The sequence below is a fragment of the Grammomys surdaster genome, unplaced genomic scaffold (genome assembly GCF_004785775.1).
Source record: "Grammomys surdaster isolate TR1022 unplaced genomic scaffold, NIH_TR_1.0 1030, whole genome shotgun sequence".
Taxonomy (NCBI): Eukaryota; Metazoa; Chordata; class Mammalia; order Rodentia; family Muridae; genus Grammomys; species Grammomys surdaster.
Genome location: NW_021605449.1, coordinates 54,489 through 73,045, shown reverse-complemented (window position 1 = coordinate 73,045; position 18,557 = coordinate 54,489). Strand labels below are relative to the sequence as shown.

At 37.5% G+C, this 18,557-nt stretch overlaps 1 protein-coding gene across 1 annotated transcript in view; it reads right to left on the bottom strand.

The window, feature by feature from the left end:
• Positions 1 to 18,557, bottom strand: part of Birc6 (baculoviral IAP repeat containing 6) — a gene marked incomplete at its 5' end in the record, with an annotated part of 151,414 nt that overhangs the window by 87,757 nt on the left and 45,100 nt on the right. Inside the window, 13 exon segments of the mRNA XM_028783179.1 lie at positions 412 to 494; positions 497 to 595; positions 4,551 to 4,685; positions 5,986 to 6,119; positions 7,444 to 7,591; positions 11,758 to 11,855; positions 12,350 to 12,481; positions 12,574 to 12,735; positions 13,395 to 13,528; positions 14,464 to 14,642; positions 16,573 to 16,704; positions 17,127 to 17,216; positions 18,201 to 18,361. Of these exon segments, the coding sequence (XP_028639012.1) occupies positions 412 to 494; positions 497 to 595; positions 4,551 to 4,685; positions 5,986 to 6,119; positions 7,444 to 7,591; positions 11,758 to 11,855; positions 12,350 to 12,481; positions 12,574 to 12,735; positions 13,395 to 13,528; positions 14,464 to 14,642; positions 16,573 to 16,704; positions 17,127 to 17,216; positions 18,201 to 18,361 (1,687 nt within the window).

Genomic DNA, 18,557 nt, shown 5'->3' with positions numbered 1-18,557 from the left:
TTGCATTTAGTCAGCAATTAAATTGGTAAACCACATTATCATTAATTGCTGTACTTAGAATCAAATTAATGTCCTACATTTTATAATGTCCTAGAGTGTCTGTTCAATGATAACAGTAACTGGTGACTATATAATATTTATCCAAGAGTTTTTAAACATAAAAGTAGAATTAACTTCAAGACTACGCAAAAAGTATCATTTTTTTCTCAGTCACATACTAAATAAAATACATTCATATAATTTTAATACATTTAAACATATCACAAAGACATTACCTCAAGTTTTTGTTGAAAACGATTAGCTCATATTGAACAACCTACTTTCCTTTATGAAAAGAATGGTCATTTTACAGTACTTTTCAGCTTTTGAAGTTTAGAGACAGCATGAACAAAGAGCCAAATAGTCTCCAACCTGTTGCTGAAGCTTCAAAAGCTGCTGCTGTTTCTCTTGCAGCACCTGTAGCTGTTGCTCGGCTGAAGCCATTGCATGAGAGACTGCAAAGCTACCTGGGCTGCTGAACTCAGGGCTGTCGAGGCTTCCCCAACTGTGCCAGATGATAGTCCACCTACTGCAGGAGTAACCCCGAAGGAACTCACTGGCATGAGACAAGGAAAAAGCAAAACAAGACACCAGGATGAAGAAAAGGTACCCAGAGGTACACAGTAAAATACACAATGTGTCATTAAAACTATATGCAGCATATAACTTTAAAAAAAAAAAAAAGGTTGGGTTATCATTCAGTGACAGGGCAGTTGCCTGAAAGGTTAAGAGACCGAGCTCAATCACCAGTATCATCATATCCATATGAACATTGCACTGTAGTGATACTAACACTGATATTCAAATTCTAAGGGGGTGCTGGAGCAATCCTAAATCAAACAATTCTGAGCTATTTACTTTTCAGTTCACAAGTATTTCTGGTATAGAAGAATTATGTTAATGATCAAAAAAAATCCTAAGAAAATTTAACAGTACCATTAGTTTTCTTACACATTGTGAATGTTCTCTCAGTCCTCAAAAAAGCTCCCCACTTAGTAGGGCATGGTACACATGCCTTTAATCCCATCATTTGTAGCAAGTGGATCTCTGTTAGTAACAGGCCAGCCAGGGCAATGTAATAAGATGCAGTCTCAAAAAATAAAATTGAAAGAGCTCCCTACCAGAACCATGCTAAATTTGTAGGTATATTAATTAAACAGAAGAAAGACACTTAATTCCTCTTTAAAAGAAAACATTTATTTTATGTGTGAGTGTTTTCCCTGCATACATGTCTGTACACCACATATATTCGTGGTGTGACAGAGATTGGAAGTCCCAGGAAATATATTTATAGACAGTTGTAAAATATGCATATCCTGAAGCATATGTAATATGCATAAGTAAAATATGCATACCCTGAATTTAACCTTGAACCTTTGGAAGAGCAACAAGTGTTCCTAACCGCTGTGCCATCTCTCTCTCCAACCTTAATCTCCTTATTTTAATCTACAGAGTAGACAGAAGGGAGGACTACAGAGGATAGTTAGACAGACAGACTGACAAACAAAACCTTACTTTCTACTTCCTGTGCTTACACAAACATTCTCACTAGTAAAAGCGAAATTTGATTTTTTCAATGTAATTCAGCAATACATTATAGATGAACACTTTTTGATTTAATATTTATAAAAAATGTTTTGAAAATTTGATTAACAACTTAATTTCATAATTTATTCTAGCACATCAGCATAAAATAAAGAGTCAGTCAAATAAAGTACTAATATTTTAATATTTGTATTATTACAGACCTTTACTCTGTACTAGAATGTTCCACTGGGAAAGGGTAACTACTATAATAACACACTTTGCATGCATTACTTACTATATGGCATGTCTGTCTGTCTGTCTATCTATCTATTAATCCATCCATCCATCCATCCATCCATCCATCCATCCATCCATCTATCCATCCATCCATTCACCCACCCATTCACCCACACATTCACCCACCCACCAACCCACCCCACCCATCAACCCACCCACCCACCCACCTACCTACGTACCAACCTACATCCCTTCCTCCCTATTTATTTATTTTGGTTTTCCAAGGCAGAGTTTTTCTGGGTAGCCTGGGCAGTCCTGGATCATCCTCTGTACACTATGCTGGCTTCAAACTCCTACTAAATGACATTCATTTATTCATTCGTTCGTTCGTTAGTTACTTTTATCAATATAGGGTTTTTCTGGGTAGCCTGGGCAGTCCTTGAACTACCTCTGTAGACTACAATGACTTTTAACTCAGAGATCTACTTGCCTCTGTCTCCTGAGTGCTGGGATTAAAGGCATACCATGTCCAGCACCTAAATGACACTATTCATAAATTACCACACTTAGCTTACAATAAACTAAACAAAGCAAATGTCATGACCCCCTTCTTCAGGTGAAGAAACAATGATACAGAGTAGCTAAGCTTGTAGTAGTAGAAGCAGGTTTGGAACCAGAGCCAAACCAGAGCAAATCTTCAAAAAGGTAGTGTTAATTAAGCAGAATACGCTACTGTATTGTTCTGGATATGAGACACTCTTTTCATCTCACAGACAATGAATGTAAAATGAGGAAGTAAAGTTACTCATTTTTAATCTATCCCAAATGTGGGGAAACTCAGGCAATTTGGCACTGTCTATCTAAAGCTCTATTTCTAAAAGACAAACACCATATACACAAAGACCTATACCTAGATGAGGGGGAAAAGAAATAGTTCCACTGATATTTTGCAGGAGAGAATGAACCAGAGACACACTAAATAAGTTTTTCAGACGTATTTTATTATTAACATTTCTAAAGCTTTATATTTATATGTATGAATATTTTGCCTTAATATATGAGTATACCTTCCAAATGTATTCTTAGTACCAATGGAAGTTAAGCGAGGGTGCTAGATTCCCCTGAACTAAAGTTACAAATGGTTGTCAGCCATCACATAGGTGCCAGAAACCAAACATGAATTGTTCTATGCAGGAGTACCCAGTGCTCTTATCCCCTGAGCAATCTCAATCCTTCAAATCATTTTACATTTCTTTTTTTCTATTTCTTTTTTTTTTAGTTGGATACTTTATTTACATTTCAGATGTTATCCCCTTACCCTATTTTACATATCTCATGTTCTTCAAAACATAACTAATTCAAACATGAATTTTCTTAAAACTAATACCTAATCTCATGACACATTCCAAGAAAAGGCCATGATTTTATAAGTGAAGAGTTTTCTGTTAGCATTATGAAATAACTACAGTGTAAGAAAACAAAGCAATGTCAACCTTACTAGAATCTCAATTCATATGTATGTATTTTAAATCTGAAGTGTCATCTTCACACTACATAAATTAAACTTAGTGACTACTTCTACAATGAAAAGGTACAAAGCAAAACTTGAAGTAAAATATACCAAAAATGAACTTATAAATTCTAAAACTGTATCCCTTCGAGGATTATAAACCTCTATGACTTCTCCTGAAAACTGTGTTTTTTAATTTGCTTCTTTGGCAGTACTAGGGACTTCATATTCTTGAATGCACCTGGAGAGTACTTTCACACAAAGCCACGCCTTGGACTGTTAACTTTTTTTTTTTTAAGATTTATTGATTTATTATATATACAGTATTCTGCCTGCATGTATCCGGCAGGCCAGAAGAGGGCATTGGATCCCATTACAGATGGTTGTGGGCCACCATATGGTTGCTGGGAATTGAACTCAGGACCTCTGGAAGAGCAGCCAGTGAGTGCTCTTAACCGCTGAGCCATCTCTCCAGCCCAATTGGACTGTTAACTTAATGAACATGTTTAAATAGAACCTGCTTAAATTAGTTTCCCAGTAAAATCAATTTAAGATACTATTCAAGTTCTTCTATGTAAAAAAAACAGAGTAGGCAAAAATATAAACATTCTTAACAATAAAATTTAAATTCTTTCTTCCAAAATAACTAAACATACAAAATCAAAAGGAGCACAGAAAAAACTTTTAAAAATTAAATGATAAGTATTTGCATGATTTACAGACTTAATTGTTAAATGAAGCAGTTTATCTAATCAATACTGTCCCTATTTCATCATTTCAACACGTAAAAGCCCTAACTAAGACAGGCTCTTGTTATAAAGCTAAGGCTGTATTCAGTATTCCAAGGATTAGAGTAAGGTAAAACCTAGTCAAACTACTATTAACTTCAAGTGTAACAAGTAACACCAGGATATCAAAATCATAAACAAAACTAGTTATCATGTGAAGGTTGAAAATGGCTATGGAAACATAAACTCTACCTTACTCTTCCTTGTATTTTCATTCTGGCTGATAGTTCCCATAATAAAAATACATGTAAACACACATAAAAAATACACATAAGAACAAAAGGACCTTGAATATAAACTATTTGTGGTATTCCCTCCAAACATTCCTCTCTCCCATAGGTCTTCTACTTACCACGCAAACAAAGCTCTAATTTTAAATAGCTCATATCATTTTTGTATGTTACTGCACAAAGAATGTAATAAAAGAAGGTATATACCAGTAAACGTACTTGCATCATCCCTTTCTATTCTGGTTCCATCACTAGTTGACACGCAAGTAAAGTGAAGGGGTTCAACCTCTAGAAGTCCAGTGAGAGATGTGAAACTTCCCTCGGCAGCTGTACAACTACTGACTTTTCCATTCCCTAGTGCACAAAGAAAGACCTCATAAAGCATGAAGATAATCTATAAAAGGCATGAAGTAGCAATAATGATGACTACTTAGCCAACCGTAATTAGCATAAAATGCACAAAATTCACATGCTGTATAAACAAAGGGCACATTAAGAAAACCCATAAACAAAGAAACCAGCTTCCTTCATACAAATGTTTACAAGAATGAAAGCAATTTCGTAGGAATTCACAGTAAAAAGAAACTTACATTATGTATGAACTAAATCTTTTGACCAGTAAAATTACAGTGGAATGATTACAATAAAAAACGAAACCAAACTGGATCATGACTTCTTTTAAATACTGAAAACTGATTTTATTGTTGAAATATTTGCATACTTCACCATAAAGGATTCTTAATCTGCATTTCTGAAATACTCTAAATTCTGAAACTTTTTTGACCATTAACATGGTGGACAAACATTTCAGATTTTGAATTTCCAAACTGTATATATACAATCTATACAGTTGTTTTTGTTTTTGAGAACGGACAAAGACACTGAGATATTAAGTCAAATGGTTTTAATAGATCATTACTGGTAGATGTTGGTCATAGATGCCGCAATAGAGGGAGAAGCTCAGCAAGATGATAAGGCTTCCTTTTCTTAAGGAGAGGAAGGGTTCAGCTTTCTTGGAAAAGACTGACCCAGACTAGCTCAGTCCAGTTACTTCTATTCAATCATTACACAAAATTAATTGGGGCTGGAAAAGGTTCCAACTACAGAAGTTATCTTGCCCTTGCTGCCCGAGAAAGCAGACAACCCAGACAAATGTCAGTCTACTTTGACCATGGCTAGTCATAATCAAAAGTAAGAACTTCAAGTTTGCCAGGAATGTCTAAGGACCAAGCTTTGGGCAGCTGCAAACTCTCAAGTAGTGCCAAGTGCACACTTTCCAGGGAGATATTTCTTCAAGGTTCAAACAATCTCAAAACAATTTCTCAGTCTCTACTGATTAGCCCAAACACAGCAAGGGCTTTGCTGTACTAGTTCACTCAAAGCCAGACACAAAAGCTACACTTTGCATATCATTACATATCACTACAGATTGCAGGCATTATGGTTAAGTTCTAAAAAAACAAACAAACAAAAAAAACTAAAAAACTTTAGTGTTCTGAAGACAAAAAATGTGAGTAGCTACAATAGAGACAAGAACTTAAATTCAGTACCTGATATTGAGAACTTAAAACTCAGTACCTGACAAACAGAAAGATGAACTGACAATGAACACAGAACTATTTGCGCCTTATTCACTTAATAAAGAGGTCAGTACCTGAAAGAACATCCGATAAATCAATCTCATCTGACTGGACCCCAATGCTGCTATTGTAAACATTTTTACAAGAAGAGCCACTCATCTCCAAGTCAAAAAGGACTGGATCAAATGGGGAGCTGTATAATCCGTATCTGAGAAATGACATAATGTATTAAATAGTTTACCTTCAGCCATTTATTTTAAAATTACCTATTCAACTTTCAAAGCAGTTTGATTAAAGAGACATCAAATTCAGTGAACACAAGAGAAAACTACACTCAAAACACTGTCCAGAGAGTCAATACAAATGATTAAAATAAGTTGACAGCCAACCCAACAAGACTGTCATTGACAGCATGAAGTATGGGAGGGAAAAGCAAAACACAAAAATAAGCACTCTTTTCTCAGGATTTATAAATAAAGTTATCATAAAAGCAATGTACCAAATAAGAAATGCCCAACTTCAAGGGCTGAAGATCAAGGGCTGGAAAGACAGTTTGGTGGTTAAGAGCAATTTTTGCTGTTGTAGAAGACCACGGTTTGATTCCCAGCACCCACGTGGTGGTTGGTTCTTAACCAGTTGTAACTCCAGGTCCAGGTTATCTGCAACCCTCTCGGGCATCCACAAGCACCAGTTATTCACGTAGCACATACATGCACATGTAGGCAAACATTCATACATGTAAAATAAAATAATATGTAAAAAAAAAAAAATTAAAGGCTGAAGACAAGCTGGGAATGGTGGAGCAAGCCTTTGATCCCAGCACTCATGAGGCAGATGGTTCTCTGGGTTTTCAGGACTGCCTAGGTTACAACAGAGAAATCATGTCTCAAAGACGAGGGAAAGCAGATGACAGACAAAAAAAAATTAAATCCAACCTTTTGATATTTCACTATGCTACTTAAAAATTTAAAAATCTAACTGGAAAACAGAAGAATTTCAAGTAAAAGTAATGAGATTTACATAATTATACCTATAAAGTTATACCATTAATGAATAACATTAAATGTCCCTTTATTAACAAAGCAAAGTATCCTTAAATGTTAAATACAATTATGGTCAGAAAAATAATTCAACAGTTAGGATCACTGGCTATACTTCCAGAAGACTTGGGATTGATGCCCAAGACCCAAATGGTAGCTCATAACCATCTAGAACTCCAGTCCCAGGGGATCCAACACATTTTTTTAGCCTTTACAAGCATATAGTGCAGACATAACATGCAGACAAAACAAAAACAAAAAAATACATAAACTTAAAAACTAACATTAGCTCTCTATATAAACATTACAGACTGTCACCAATAGCTGAACGGAATAGTTTCAGAGAAAACATGGGAAGGAGGGTCTTAGACTATTCATATTTAGAATGCTTAGCACAAACTAAATACTTTTTGAGGTAAAACAATGGTTTAGCCAAACCTAGCAATGAACAGTTCTGTGCCCAGTGTTAACACTCTATGAAGGCAAACATACCTGGTTTGAAGCAGAGCCTCCAGTGGTGTCAGCCTGTCCTGCAGCTGTCTGGATACAGCAGTGAGTAACGCAGCACAAGCCGTACTGCATCCAGCCAAGTCTTCATCCTTAACATAATTCAGCAGCACAAAATACCAATAGACAGAACCTGGAAACAACAACAAAACCATGCCTATTTTTCTTCATCTCTAGCATACAAAAATTTAGTTCACATGTTTCAAAAACAGCTACCTTTGCTAGAAAGATACATGCTTGATCTAGAAAGATAATCTTTAACAACATAGGGAGAAAGAACAAAAAGTTTTAGAAAATTAATAATATAAACATCATCCTGAGAAAGAGCCTTAATTTAAGAATAATAGGGCTGGTAAAATAAAACAACAGGAATGGGCACTTGTCCGAAAGCCCAACAGAGTTTGAGTTCAATTCCCAGAACCAACACTGTATGTTGCCTTGACCTCCACATATTAAACTGTGGCATGCATGCCCTACCATCCACAAATGCAAACATGTTTTCCAAAGGAATTTATAACAATTTTTAGGATATATATTAATAAAACTTGATATTAAGAGTATATCAAGCCAGGTATGGTGGTGTACACATCCTTTAATCTCAGCACTTGGGAGGCAAAGGCAGACAGGTATCTTCAGTTCAGGGCCAGCCTGATCTAAAGAGCAAGCACCAGCATAGACAGGGCTACATAGAGACCCTGTCTCAAAAAAGAAACACCAAACAACAACAAAAAAGAGGGTACCAATGTGCCGGCATGATGAAAGATGCCTTTAATTCCAGCACTCAGGAGGTAAAGGCAGGCAGATCTCAGGGCCAGCGTGTTCTACAAAGCAAGTTCTAAAATAGCTGTGGCCACATAAACGCTACCTCAAAAAAAAAAAAAAAAAAAGTATATTAATGGGAGGAAGAGCCATTTGTGTGAATAGCCACAAAAGCAGAGATTGGAAGTGCCAAATCAATATTCTTGAAATATTGTCTCTTTATACAAAATTGTTCTAAGCACTGGATGGCAGTGAGCTTCAAGTACACTTTAGCAAATGAATGGAGTAGTACTCTAGTCAGACAGAACCCATACGGCATGAGTAAGAGGACCACGGCACATTAGATGCCTTAGTGAAGAAATCTTAATACTAAGTACATGCCCAGGATATAAGCAACATACCACTAAAAACAACCCATAAGAAACTGAAAGATCAGAGGTTACTGCAGTGAGCAAAAGAATGCAAAATGCCATATTCTATATAAGTGATTCTCAATGTGTGAGACGCAGATTATTGGGGGTTGCATATTAGATATCCTGCACATCAGATATTTAATTAGGATTTGTAACAGTGTCAAAAATTAGTTATGAAATAGCAACAAAATAATTTCATCATTAGGCTTGCAATGAAAACGAGGAACTATATTAAAAGGTCGCAGAATCAGGAAGGCTGAGAACCACTGTCTATATACTTAACAGTTTTCATCAGATTATGGTCAAGGAGTCTAAGACAAGGAAACCCTCATTATTTACCAACCAATTTTAAGAAAGATTTCTCTGGTTTACTACAAAGATCAAATTTCTGTGAAATATATGAACGAGTTAACAACTTCTAAAACAGAAACTCATTTTTGTAATCTCTACACCTGGGAAGTGGAGCAGCCAAACTAGAAGTTTAAGTTCAGCCTCAAGTGAAGTCAGCCTGAGCTCATAATTAGGTAAGCAAATAAATGAATAAACTAGAGCATTACAAAACACTGTGAGAAATGCCTATAAAAACACTAGACTGTGGAGACAGATCAATAGTTACGAACATTGGCTTCTCTTACATAAAACCTAGGTTTGATACCCAGTATCCTTATGGAAGCCCATAATCCCATGACCCTAGGTCCAGGGGATCTACCGCCACCTAATGCACTGCATATACATGTTGGTGAATGCTTATACAGAAGAAAAACAGACACAGACACAGACACAGACACAGACACAGACACAGACACACACACACACACACACACACACACACACACACGGAGAGAGAGATTAAAAAGCTAAGTCAGAATTCTTCACAGAAACAGCAAAAGATCTTATACAAAAGTCTCTATTACCTTATACATGTACTATTAGTAGGGATAGCTTTTATAACTGCATTTTTTCTTGAAAGGCATTTCTATGGAGTCTTCACAGTACCCTTTAAGGGCACTCAGTTTGCCATGATCACGCTCAATAATATATAATATATATGCACATGCAATGGCATCTGAACTATTTTATTTGTTTATGACATCTCCCTAGCACTTCTGACACTGCAATCTGTGGCATATGATCTACAGTCAGCAAACAACTAAACAATTTGATAATTTTAATGTTGCAGAAAAACAATGTCAAGATGACCTGAAACTTACTGTGCCTCATATCTACTGCTTGTAATTATTATTGTTTTAAATCCTCTTTACTTTAAATCCATTTACTATGTGTATATGTAAGTACTTGTGGATACAAACGAACAGCACGAGTGCAGAGGTCCAAGTGTGTGCTCTGTGTTTGGAGGCACATGTGGAAATCAGAGCATCATCTCAGGGAGTAAGGTCCCTCCTTCTAACATGTGGGTTCCAGGGATGAAACTCAAGTCAATAGGCATTGCATCAAGCGTCCTGGACTACAGACACATCTCACCCATCCCTCCTATTACTAAACAGAAAGTTTAACAAACCACAACTTACTAACCCCTCAACAAATCTATATAAGGCGGTGGTGAGATGGCTCAATCACTACAGTGCCATGCCAATAGGGAGACCTGAATTCTAGCTCTAAGAACATATTTTTAAAAATGGCCATGATGCTCAAGCTACCTATGGCCAGCGGCAGAGCTGGCCTGGGGGGTCATGTCAGTGGGAGAGACGGCCCTATCCCTCACCAGCTGCAACACTCAGGAGAGTGGAGTCTACACCTACCTTCTCTGGGCAGCAAAACAGAGCTGGCACTGGTTGCAGGGGACATGAAGGGGCAGTGTGTGCAAGAGAACAAGTATGAGAGCTTATAAGGTGGCCCAGCCCCTTGCCTGCTGCAGCACTTGGGAGTATGAGCCCTGAACATCACCTGGGCAGCACAGTAGAGCTGGGCCCTAATGGCATGGGTGAGGATGAGTCAGCCCCGAAGGGCTGAGATTGGGAGAGCTGGCTCTATCCATTACTGACTTGAACACTGGACCTAGCCAGGGCAGTGCTGCAGAGCCTCCACCATGCCCAATCCAGCCACAGTGTGGGTGCAGGAGAGCTGGCAGGCTAATTAGCTCAAATCCCTCTCAGGCCCATATCCAGCATCTGTGAGTTGGCCTACCCCAGCATCTACCCTATCTATGAACTGCATGGCTCCGTGAAGGGGCCAGTCCTACAGATCCAAAACTAAAGGGTCTCCATGAGACAGGGTAACAACATCCGAGAGAAGTCCCAGTGAGGTTCCAATATTGATAGTCTAGTAGAAGGCAGAGGACTCGAACCAGACAAATGACTTATTGTGATGAACATTTGCAAGGAAAGAAGTGTGGACCAAGGATATACTGTGGGATACAGTGTGACACACTACAGCTTTCAATATAAGATTTTTTTTCTGTTCTCAGGGAAAGGTTGCAAGGGCAGAGGGCAGGTACGAAAAGATGAGTGGGATTGAAGTATATGATGTGAAATTCACAAAGAACTGATTAAAAAGGGAAGAAGGAGGGGAAGAAGGAGGGGAAGAAGGAGGGGAAGAAGGAGGGGAAGAAGGGGAAAAAGAAGGAGGAGGAAGAAGAAGAGGAGGAGTAGGAGGAGTAGGAGGAGTAGGAGGAGTAGGAGGAGGAGTAAGAGGAGTAGGAGGAGTAGGAGGAGGAGTAGGAGGAGTAGGAGGAGTAGGAGGAGAAGGAGGAGAAGGAGGAGTAGGAGGAGTAGGAGGAGAAGGAGGAGAAGGAGGAGTAGGAGGAGTAGGAGGAGTAGGAGGAGTAGGAGGAGTAAGGTGAACAATATTTTTTTCCCTGAGACAGGGTTTCTCTGTGTAGCCCTGGCTATCCTGGAACTCACTCTGTTCAAGGATATCTGGCCTAGATCTGCCTGCATCTGCCTCCCAAGTGCTGAGATTAAAGGAAAGTGCCACCACCATCAGGCATTGGACATTTCTGAGAAATTATACCTGAGATTCTCTGATATCTCCTGCAAATGTACCTACACACATATAAACATACCCAATAACAAAAACTGAACTAATAATCCAGATAAGCTATAATAAGAACAAAATAACTGTTAAATTATTCACTATAAATATTTGTTATGAAAGTAATTTTACATACCCCCAGTTGCTGCTGCTGGTAAAAAGCACATATTATCAAGTAAAGCCTTCAACAGAACTGATCCAAATCCAGGCTGACAGGGGTCGCATTTGCCATTACTGGAAAATTGTTTAGTAAGAAAATTTAAAGACATTTTAAAGACATTATTTATGATTTAAATTAAACTCTAAACTTGGCACAGTACTTAAATATATATATATATATATATCTCCACATCAAAAAGAGTTTTCTCCCAAGGTTAGACAATTATTAACATTACTAAGAAGAGCTAATACACTTCCTAGATAGTAAATATCAGGGTTTAGAGCTGAAGATTCAGCAAGACTGTGAAGTAACAAGAATAAGGCAGTGGTCAACCAAGCAGTAAGAGTGAGGGCCCCACTCATCAAATTCTCAGAAGTAATTAAGCTCAGCTAACTTCACCGAACATGACATTTTACACTAAGAAACCCCAAAATTCTTCTTTAGACTAAGTCATCTGTTGAAAAGTTACCCATACATTTGATGAAAATCAAATCCCATTATACACAAGAGATGAGCACCAAAGCACAAATACAGTTAAAAAGACGCTTTCAAATACAAACACACCGACCTAATGCACAAAGCTAGAAACCGGGCACACTTATGGGCTAGACTTCGTCCTGCTTCAAAGAAGCAGACACGGACAATATCTGAAAGACATTTTCGTGTTTTTGAAAGTAGGCACTCATTTCCTTCCTTTGAGCTGCAAAACAAGAGCAAAAAGATTCATTTTGGACTCTGAATCCTAACAGCCAAAGGATAATCATTAAAGCAAACAAAACCCTAATTATTAACCTGCCAGGTCCATTTGAATGAACTCCTGCTAACCAGCAGAGAGCATCCAACACAAGACTCTGAGCATGCTCTGTGACCTGCCCATCATCCGATCTTCTACACAGAGTGCTAAGAAGCTTCTCATGAAATTCTGAAAACTGTAACATGGCACAACGCTGAACCCTAAAAAGAGAAAATATAAATATATTACAGTGTGTTTACACCAGTAAAAACAGAACAATCAGACTGTTATACAATATGCAGGGTTATATAGTGTTTCATTTAAAGTAATCAATATGAAAAATAAAGCTTTTCGAGGCTAGCATGTAGTTCAGTAGTAGAGAACTTAGCAGTCATGTTTAAGGCCCCGACAATGCAAAAGAGGAGAATAAAAAAGGACAGGAATGCTTTTTGGATAGTCTTACGTGCTGTACAGAACTTGAACTCTGCTTTAAAGGAAAACCACTTCATAATAATGCAACCTACGAGAATGTAGTTCTGTCCTTAAATCACACTTTTTACACTTCTCACCTTTCACCATACACAGTAAGTACTATACAGGACCAGGGATAACTAAAGCAAGGAAGGCAATTAATGATGTCCTCAGTGACTGCAAATTACTTAGAGAGTGAGAAAGCAACCGAGGAAAAAAGTTCAATCCGTGTTTATTAATACTTTTATTGTAAGAGTAGAATTCCCATAACTGGTGAGACACCTTAATTGCTTTGTGTGTAGAAGCTGGAAGCAAGATAATCAATTCAATATCAGCCTAGAAGTACCTGAGACCTGCTTCAAAACCACAAACAGAAAAAAAGAATGGCAGACTAAGGAAACATGATTACCTTTCCTTACAAATTGAAGTTTTCTTAAATCGCCGGATGGTGACAGAAACCTCTTGAAGTAAGTCACAACCTCGCAGGTTTTCAGACTTACGAGTACCTCCTGCATTTTCATTTTTAACATTAGATGATTTTTCCTAATTTAATAACAATAATGAGACAAACAAATCAAACTAAAAATATAGAAATAAGATTCCAATAAAAATTTTCAGATTAAATGATAAATGCCTATTTTTCCACAGAATTTTAACAGAAAAAATATAGTCAAGATTTTTAAAGCCCAATAATTAAAAATAAAGAAGTAAACTTTTGAGTCCAATCTCTAGCTACAGAACTCTAACATACACAGAGAGCGCACCTGCTCGGCCTACCATACCCTGCTCAGCCTAACTGTTACTTTTGAGGATTGACTCTGATAAAGACCTTGGTAAAGTGGAAGAGCTACACAAACACAAAGTGAGGGAGGGCGCTGATCGTGATGCTGACATTTCTTTCTTTTCTTTTTTTTTTTTTTCTTTTTTTTTTTTTTCGTTTTTTGAGACAGGGTTTCTCTGTGAACCCCGGGCTGTCCTGGAACTCACTCTGTAGACCAGGCTGGCCTCGAACTCAGAAATCCGCCTGCCTCTGCCTCCCAAGTGCTGGGACTAAAGGCGTGCGCCACCACTGCCCGGCTGATGCTAACATTTCTTAATAATAGTAATGATAAAGAAATAAAACCCAAGTTCAGGAAAATCTACACACAGACAACTATGAAAAACTTGCATACCAACTACAGAAAATTAAACAAGGCTATCTCTAAAATTATTTAGCAACAGCCTACTCAAATGTCACTGGAATGAAAAAGCCCTGAGTTTAAAGGAAAGCACCTTCTGAAAGGACTCCCTACTCAATATAGCTGATAAAAGTGGGTTACTTATCCAAAGTTTACTGAAAACATTTTCTTAATTATATGCATTCTGAACTCATTGTAAGGAAACAAGACCAAGCAGCAAACAAACTATTAACCAAGAGAAGCACCCCTTCCAATAAATCTCAGCAACAGCATTGCTCCTGTTCAAAATCAGGTTCTTACCTTGCCTGCTGCAACTTTTGCCAAGAGAGAAGCTAGGGAGTATCCCTTCTGGCCCTGCTGCTTCAGCGATGGAAGTCTCACGACAGGACGCAGGCCGCTGCTGCACATCTCATCTGCTCCTCGGTCACTCACTGCTTTGACATGGATTAAAAATGAGCGGTACTTTCCCCCTGCCATACCTGGATGAGTGAAGAGTGAAGAGAAAATAATTTATTGCCTCATCATCATGGAGCAAGATTAAGTACTAATTCCACAAAAAAAAATATACAAGGTCAGAAATTCCACTGTATATCATCTGATTACATAACAGAACAATTTTGATATGATAGTAAAAAAAAAAAAGGTTTAAAAAAAAACTCTCAGCAAATTCAGAAAACTGTGACTATAGAAATCATTTGACATATCAGTTCCAATGACATTTATTTAAATAGTAAAAGTTTTGTGAACTATAAAAAAACCACAAACAACAGCAAACTGTCTGTAAGGGACTATTGTCAACAAATGGTTATGATATCATATGATGTATGATCTATCTATCCTTTTTTAAATGATTATTTTATCTGTTAATTATGTTTATGTGTGATTGTATGTCCATATGTATGTGTGTTCAGTGTCTTAAGGACAGAAGGTGTTCAAGCCCCTGGAATGGGAATTGCAAACAGTTATGGGCTGCCTAACGTGGTACTCTTAGCCACTGAGCCACCTCACGATCCCTTATCTAACCTTCATGTATGTTCATTTGTGTATCTGTGTGAATACATACACAAAGCATTCTAATAATTATAGCTAAAAATCAAGACAAATTTTTACCTCAGTTAAGAAAAACTTAAGTGAAAAAGAAAAAATGTGTGTATACACACATACATATGCAGGTCTTGGGTAATTAATGTGTCCCTTTCAGGCATTCGACAAATTCTCATATATAATAGTGCCTACACCTTGGCCTTAACTAAAACCCCCATAATTGTATCTCTCATCAAGAAAACACTCAACAGTCACTAGCCCTATAATATAGTCTAGTGTTCTGTAACTAAACTGAGATCACAGATCCCATCTATAATGTAAAATGTTGCAAAAATATCCTCAAATAAATAGACCTAACTAACAAACCATTAGACTATTGCTGCAGCAGGCTCTACATATTTTAATAGCTGCAAAAACCACCTGCTGTTTTCCATATCCCTACCTGCCTCTAGTGTTGGACTACACTTGACTTGTTTTTCTCTGACCCGAGTAGTTCCAGGGCTGTTACACTCTACTTACTAATATCCCCGACTACTAGGATCTGCTACGACTCTCCGTCTCAGTCTGCCATCTGACACAATCCACACTTGTACTCTTCCATTAGATTCTGCAATCACTCGTTCTATCACTCTAAAGACCACGAGGGCCAGGTGTGCTGGCACACACCTTTGATCCTAGCACTCAGGAGGTAGAGGCAGATGATTTCTCTGAGTTCCAGGCCAGTTTGATTTACATAATCAATATCAGGATAGTTAGGGCTATGTAGAGCCTTGTTTTAAAAAAAAATTATGAGCTCATGGGGGAAATTTGATTAAGAAAATAATAAAATACTGCACAACACTAAGAGTTTCCTTAGTCATGCCATGTAACACATCTCCATGCTTTATCTAAACATTTTCCCCCTTACAAGTTTCTCTTATACTCTAATGTAAGAAAGTTGGTGTCTTATACCACTGCTTCCCAGAATGAACCCCAATACATCATAGTATCTCAAATCTTTAACAAATGACATACAGTCAAGAAATACAATGAAACTTGCATATGCAGAACTTACCTTTATCTAGGGGTGTATGTTTCAAAACCACCCACTGAATGCTGAACCCTATATAAAACATGTACTTTCCCAAAACACAGAACTGTGATGAAGACATAACCCTATCGCTAAGACACATGAGGAGCTGAAAAACCTAAAGTCAGTCCACATACACAGGTACTCACGATAGGTGATACCCTCACACATAGGAAGCTGCTGGAAGTTCTAATCAAAGTTCCAAACAAAACAGAAATTTTGTGATCAGTTTTCAAAGTGTCTTTCCTATCATGCTGGCATTATTTACTCTGCTTTTATAAAACATGTTACTTTACCTTTAACAAGTTTGGGGCTTGTCAATGTCAACATCCCAGCATGACCTGATAGGTCCAGACCACTAGCAAGCCACACTGGGCCACACAGAATGTCTTCTTTATGATCCTCTAAGAATGGACATAACCTAAGACCTAAAAAAAAAAAAAAAAAAAGAAAAATACATATTTTTCTTTCAGTGTATTATCAGATATCCAATAAAGATATATCCATCCCATTTGCATATGATACCATCACATAAAATACAACACATAAAATGTGTTCCAACAAATCATCAGTATAATCAATTATCTATTACGGGTTGTTTTCCACTCTTATTTTATATTTCACCTTGATTTTGAAAACAGGATCTCTAAAATCATGACTTGATTTCAAATCGCAAGGCATTAAAGACTAAATCACAAGTATTAATTAGTGCAGCTATATTCACAAAGGTGAGATGGAAGTTACAGCACATTGCCAAAGCAGAATGATAGGCTACTGGCTACAAGGAAGTCTTTCCCAACAATCACGGCTCCTGTACTGCCGGGGACAGCAGCTCTGTGGTTGAACTCACACTGTGACTCCTCTACATCCATGTGGTGCGTGTCCTCATTCACGTCAACCAGGGATGGGCTCCCATGCTGCTCCACGTCAGTGCTGAGAGCTGGAGACAAAGGAAAGGTGATCTGTCTATCCACTGCCGTCTCTAGACGATACAAATATTAGTCAACTTAATTCTGCTTAGTATCAATAATTTTTGTGCCTAAAATTCTAAAATCTTCTGCTAAACAGGGAGCTACTAGGATTTTTACCATAGATGCTATACGATAGTTATTGTCAAGGAGAAAATTAAACTCAATGATTTTATATTTTGTTTTCTCTACAAACAGTAATAAAATATTTGCCTGAAGATGTAACTTGTTGGCAATTAAGAGTTCTTCCCTAAGCTGCACAATACAAATACCTACAAAGTTTTAAAGATACCAACTGCCTAAGTCCTAGACTCACTAAATGAAAATGTCCTGAGAATACACAGACCACACCACACACACACACACACACACACACACACACACACACACACACATAAAAGTTCTGGCAAAGGACCATTTTCAGATCAGAATGTTTGTACCCTTAGTGTGGTCATTTTACACTGAATTTATACTCAATTTTTAAAATCAATTTTCAAAGAAAAAGGGAAGAAAAGAAAAAGAAAAACAAGTACTAAGACCTAATATCTAGTTTCTACTATGGTAAATCCATGGAAAATTTTCTGTTATTTCTAGCATTACATAAAAGGCTAGTTTGACTGATTACTTTCAAATGAAAGTTTTCAAAACAGGTTTTCTTACCATCAATTCTTCCTTTAAAAAAGAAAGAATAAAGCTGGCAGTCACAGAAGTGGAACTAATGTCACGTCACAAAACACATGATTAAACTATTTACTGTCATAAATTCTGCAAATTACTTACTGAATTACTGGAAAAATCTGAAATGTACTTTAGATGACTATGACTCTTGAGTGGTTTTAAAAAAATAAAAGGTCAACAGCTCTGGGAACAGAAGAGTCACCAGAACAACAATCACCTCCTGTAGAGACACGAAGCACAAGACAAGGTCGTCCAGTAATAGCTCTGACCCCTCTTACCATTGGCTTTCCCTAGGCCTGGAGCTTTGTTCTTCAGCAGTGTTACTTGTATCTGGGGGACACTGGTGATGTTCGAGTTCAGAACGAATTTGAAGTCCACATGTCCAACCATACAGGCTTTAGGTAGAACCAATTCAAACACATGTTCATCCCAGCTGTTGCTGTCAGATAAGGTGAAAAATGCTAAATAAAGTAAAAATCTTCCTTCATACACCAAAAAATCATCAGCATCACATCATCCCTTCTTCTACTCCTTGTTTTACATATCCCAACAGATATTAATGTTTCTCAACCAAGGTGTGGTGGTGCATACCTGTAAACACAGAACTCATGATGGAGAAAAAAGAAACAGAGGCC